Source organism: Pyxicephalus adspersus, chromosome 5, assembly GCF_032062135.1.
Source record: "Pyxicephalus adspersus chromosome 5, UCB_Pads_2.0, whole genome shotgun sequence".
In the NCBI taxonomy this organism is placed as follows: Eukaryota; Metazoa; Chordata; class Amphibia; order Anura; family Pyxicephalidae; genus Pyxicephalus; species Pyxicephalus adspersus.
This window is the reverse complement of record NC_092862.1, coordinates 5,285,383-5,290,996: the sequence shown is the minus strand read 5'-3', so window position 1 is coordinate 5,290,996 and position 5,614 is coordinate 5,285,383. Positions and strand designations below refer to the sequence as shown.

General features: G+C 41.4%; 1 protein-coding gene across 1 annotated transcript in view; it reads right to left on the bottom strand.

Moving 5' to 3' along the window:
* LOC140331887 (uncharacterized) overlaps positions 1-5,614 on the bottom strand; it is a 58,123-nt gene that overhangs the window by 7,927 nt on the left and 44,582 nt on the right. Inside the window, exons 23-25 of the mRNA XM_072413221.1 lie at positions 5,178-5,384; positions 3,704-5,072; positions 1,287-1,436 (exon numbers count right to left, since the gene is read on the bottom strand). Of these exons, the coding sequence (XP_072269322.1) occupies positions 1,287-1,436; positions 3,704-5,072; positions 5,178-5,384 (1,726 nt within the window). The remainder of the gene's footprint in view (positions 1-1,286; positions 1,437-3,703; positions 5,073-5,177; positions 5,385-5,614) is intronic.

The following is a 5,614-nucleotide window of genomic DNA, read 5'->3' as shown; positions in this document are numbered from 1 at the left end:
GCTTTTTTTAAGGTTTATCTACAGTGTGCAGCTTGAAGCGTTTGTTTTTGAGTGTCATTGTTCTGGGAACTTTGAGTCAATGTGTCATAGACAAATCTTCTACAGAACCTTGAGTATCCATATTTGTATTGTTTGGGAAGATTCAATGTGCCATTGTTCCGAGACCCCTATGTGTCAGTGTGTCTTTATTTAGTGATACCTAAGCATCAAGGGCACATCATTTTGGAACCCTCAGTCAGTGTATAATGGTTCTGTAACCACTAAGTGACAATGTGAACCCCAGGTGTTAAAATATCATTATTTGGGACCCCTAGCGCTATAGCGCCCTTGGCTCGAACACTAAGGAATCTGACATTCCCTCAAACATTCCCTGGTGGTAGTCAATAATTGCCATTGAACACATGAACCTAGAAGATTCCCACAGTAGAATGTTTGAACAAATGTCCGATTCCCTGATTTATCAATAGAGCCCTAAGTGTTAATAAATCATCATCCAGCGACCTCATATCTTTGTTATTGTTAATAATCCAAGACTTCTACCATTATTCTGGAACCCCAAATGTCAATTCAACATTGTTAAGAACTTTAGCAGAAGTGTTCCTAAAGTCGTTGGATCTTTCATGATCCTTTCCAACCACTAGCACTGCATGGTGCATGAATAAGTGCTGTACATACAGCACCATTCTGCTCTATGCAGAAGGGAGGGGAAGAACGATGGAGGGGCACCCCGCTGTGCGCTCTCCCCCTTCCCTTGCATTAGGATCGTTAGTCGTCCATGGTCTGTGGATTCGCCAGGACGGTCGTTCGGACAATGGACGACTGGCGTTGTACACACGCCAGATTCTCACCCGATATCGGCCCTGAGCCGATTATCAAGCGGGAATGGTTGGACGTGTGTACATAGCTTAAGTGTCAATGATATAAATTTGATACCAGAGTGTTAATGTTTGATTGTCTTGGGATGTCGTGTGTTAGCATTTCATGATTCTAGAATCTCAACTGTCAGTATATCACTGTTCTGTCATTTAAAAATGTTTGCAAAGACAAAAGTTTTTTTTTTAACTGTAACGAGCAAGAAAGAAAGAAATGAATCTCTGTTGGATTCTTGTTTTCATCCTGTTAGGGATATTTCCCTGGAGATGAAACATAAAGGCAGAGAAAATCTCTCACAACATACATCTTGCACACCTGTCATCCACAGGTATGATACAAATGCTCCATTTTATTTTGGCCTGGGATTTATTTTATATTCAGAATGTTGTCACTTAAAAATTAGTTATATTTACCTTCTGGTGAAACCTGCATGGTTCTCTTGGCAGTGGTCCTAACCCAACCAAATGATGAGTGGGCGAGGAAGTCTATAGAGTGAGTGTCCTGGAACACCTCTACATCCTCTTCATTCATCAGCGTTCTAGCATTAGATGAGCACATTTTCCCTGTGGGGGATAAAAATCAAATTTTGATTGGTAGTGAAAGGTATTTGAAGTGAACAAGGTTATTTAGGTGACGCCATTAACCAAGCCTGGATGACATTGTCAAGCCTTAAAAGGAGAACGTCTCAAAGTCTCCTTCTGAAGTGTTGTTTATTGCAGCTCGGGATCTAATATGTTATTTCAGCACGTGTTGGCCATTATGAACATTCACTTAGGTAGTGAAGAAAGCATGTTTGAGAACTTCCTGTGCCATGGCACTTGTGTCTGTATATTTGTATGAAAATAAACTATAGTTACAAAACTCAGAAAAGCCTAAATAAAGTATTTTGTGCTCATTGACATGTTATTTTATGAGCATGAACATTAGTTGTTTCAAAACAGAGAAAGGGAATGGCTTAGTATTTTTTTAAGAGGTTCCCTGTGTTCATGAACAGTGATAAACCTCCATAGATGTTATTGACTTGCGGTATATGTGGTATGAGATAAAGCCTTGCCTGCTCCTGCAAGATTCCATGACTTAGAAAGACATCTTCTACAATTCTGAGTGCATTGATAGTGGTGCTTGTTATCTGCACGGTCACATCATGTACTGGAAGAAACAATACCATCTCTGCAAACTGACAAGGGCCACCGGACATTTACTTTCGGTTCTTGGAATAGAGATAGGGTGGATGGGAGGATTTTTTCTAAAGGGCTGAACTTCCAAGTGTACTAGTGGTCCTGTATGTCATAAATGAGATATGTTCTGACCTGTATGTATTGTTAAGTTCGGGGGACCAGCCCAATGGTTGACACTTCAGGTAGCACTTATGTTAGGTCCACTTTTTCAGGTTCAAACCAACTCAAAATGGCCTCACCTTTGCAGAAAGGAACAAATACTGATTAAATACTATCAAATACTGATACATTTTAATCAAAGAGCAAAACACTAACAGCTTTGGCAATAAGTCCTGCAGGGTGTAGTAATTACATAGTCTGGTCACCAAAGTGGCTACACCAGCAGGACACCTCCTACTCACCGGATGTTCAGAATTCTGGTATCCGTCTTTCATCCAGCATTTAGGAGCTGCCTAGTGTTGCTGCCTTCAGCCCCACTGCTTCCTCTGAGACTATTCCCCCTTACTCCTGACTGCCCCAGGCATACCTCTCAGGCCAGTCGGAAAACCCGACCTGTACTGCGGTGGTATAGGAAGACCATGCAAGATCCTTCCCTTTTATCACAGTCTGAGCCCTGTAAAAACTAATTAAATATCAGCTGCAGGTTGCCAACCAAACTTTCCTGGACTCTTTCTGCAGTAGGCAACTCGTTCTCAGAAGATCTAAAGCAGAGGGTAATATATCTGCTATCCAGGACACAACCCCTGAAGACCTGTACAGTGACATGTTCTAATATCAAAGCCTACAGAAACATTCAATGTTCATAAAAGGTTGGACCACCAGAAGAAATATTTTAAATACAGATGAAGTCAGGTGGACTGAGCCAGCTCCCAGATGTTTATATTCCAGAAATTCCAACATCAAAATTGCCAAATAAGTTATATCTCTGTTCCTGTCCATCTGGAAGTTCTCGGTTTTCCCATCCACGATTATGTATCATAGAAAATCCTCTCCCATTCTTAATATTATAAAATAAACAAACAAACAAAAATGACAATGGGAAACCCTCCTAATGCAACTAGCAGGTGCCAAACCTAGGAAATGAAGAACAAACATCTCGTCAGGTCCAGATACATATCTGAACATAGCTGAGCTCTCCAGCACTTATCAACACTGACATATCCCTATAGGGTGCATTGGGTTTTCTGTGCATGGGCCACAACTGTTCCAACATTTATCTAGTCATCCTCCTACCATCGCGTACAAGTGAGCTTGTTAGCTTTCTCTTTATAGGGTAAAAATCAGGACCTGAAAGATCAAAACAAGTTGGCCTTGTATAGTCGAAATGTTGGGTGTGAATGTTAAATGCATATGGCAAGCCCACTTATAGTTCAGGTCCAGTGGTAGGGCAAACTAATATGTTGAGAAAATTGCCAAGAAATACTAATTCCTCTCTACAAAGCAGGGTCAAACAGGAACACCATAAGTATCCACAATTCTAACTAAGAAGAGGAGGACCTGGGGCTTGGTTTTACATCACAATTGTGGGAGCAGCCAGTCTCACCATGTAGCCTGAAAATTGGCTTAGTGTAAACTGATGGTTCCAAAGAAAACACATTGATTTATGGACAATAGAACCCTATAGACAAAACAAACAGCATTCCCAGTCCTACCTTTATGCTTGCAGAGCAGTTTGATATAGTAAAACAGGTTTGTGAAAAGGTTGAAAGGAGAAGGTGTTCCTGGCTTTCTGGTCATATCTCTGATGAGTGTGGCTCTTCCAAATTTCCATTCTGTATCTGACTGAGCTTGTATACGCTGATATGTGTCACTCATCATAGCAATCAGTAGGTTGATTAAAACAATCAATGTGACTATAAGATACACTCCAAATACAAAGCGAACAATGACAAAGGTGAATTGTGGAGTCCTGCTTAGAGATGGAAGGCTTTCTGGTTCCACCAAGCCGAACAATGAGAAGAACAAGATAACAGTGATATCAATGGGATCCTGGATGTAGGATTCATTTCTAAATGTTATTGTTTCATTGTATGAATGGTTGGCACTTGGTTCTGGGTAGACAGGCTGGTAGACAGAAGACAGCTGCATTGTGAAGGCCACATGAAACAAGGCAAGAATGACTGCAAACCTGGTCAGATCCTTGATCAGATCTCTTATGATGATTGCCCAGGGTCCAAAGAGGTGATGGAAGGTAAGGAATTCCAAAAACTGGACAAAAGACAGAGTCATGGCAATGCCAAGAAAAATGTTTCTGGCAAAAAGGCAGTGAAGTCGATCAATGTCTGTAAACAAAAATGCAAGTAGATGGCAGAAGAAAGCAACAGCTGAAAACCCCAACACAAACACTCTAATCCAAGCAAGGCCTGCTCGCTCTTGTTGATGGGTGAGCTCTGAAACCAATGTACCGGACAGCCAAGCCAACAAAAGCCACTCGTTCCAATATGGCACCATATGTCCTTCATGAATAGGGCTCAGTGGGGGATAGACGATGGTCAAGATAAATAGAACAATTAGGAATATATGAGACGCCAGATAACTCATGAACTTCATGATGGGGATTTTGTTAAACCTGTGCTTGAGTGGAAGAGAAAAAACAAACCAAACTGGTGGGCAGGCTAAAAAGGTAAAAAAGAGAAGTACCAACTTCCAGGCGGTCCAGTCCAAGTTGCCATACCAGACTTCGGTCAAGTACTTCTGAACAGCTGGATGAGCCACAACATTTTTCTGCTCACATTCAATTAGGCAATCCAGTATGGTTGTTCCACGGTGATCCACTGACCTGAGGATGTACCCGGCATTCCTACTTCCAGATGCTATGGTCAGGAGCTCCGTGGCCATTGTTTCACTGTATTTGGCAGCATTCAGCAAGTCCACTGCCCTCTCCTTCTCTTTTAAAGCAGTGATATTGAATGCTCTGGAAAGCTTCACTGCAGTGTCCAGAGGGGCATTTGAGTTAAGAATATATTCCTCTATGATTCTGTTGTTGTTCAGTTTTCCACAGACCATTAAGTCAAAGACAAACTGAAAAACAAAAATATATTTATAGGGGTATTAATGATGCACAGTTTTATTACTCTATAACCATAAGTGTGTCTCAAGAAACCATCTCAAGATAGGTTGACTTACTTTCCTGTCCTCAGTCAGTTTGAGGGTGTTGTGGTTTTTCTTCAGTAGAAAGCTCACTACCTCCTGGTGGTTCTCAGCGGCGGCATACTGGATGGAGGTCTTTCCGTCTTTACACTCCAAGGTGGGGTTAGCACCACATTCCACCAGGAAACGCACCGTGTCAAGATAACCAGACTTTGCTGCAAAATGGAGTGGACACCAACCATTCTACAAACATAAGAAACAAATAAAATATGTCAACCACATGTGACACAGTTCTTTGAGGCAAACGTTGCTTATCCTACTTTATATTTTTCCCAGTTTTATCGTTTGATTTTTAACATATAAGAGGGGGTGCTAGGAAGTTCCTGGCTTTGTCCAAAAAGAAGAGAGCCAGAGTTATGAAATATCACATTTATTCAACATATTTCCCCCTGAGACTGATGCACTTGGTACAG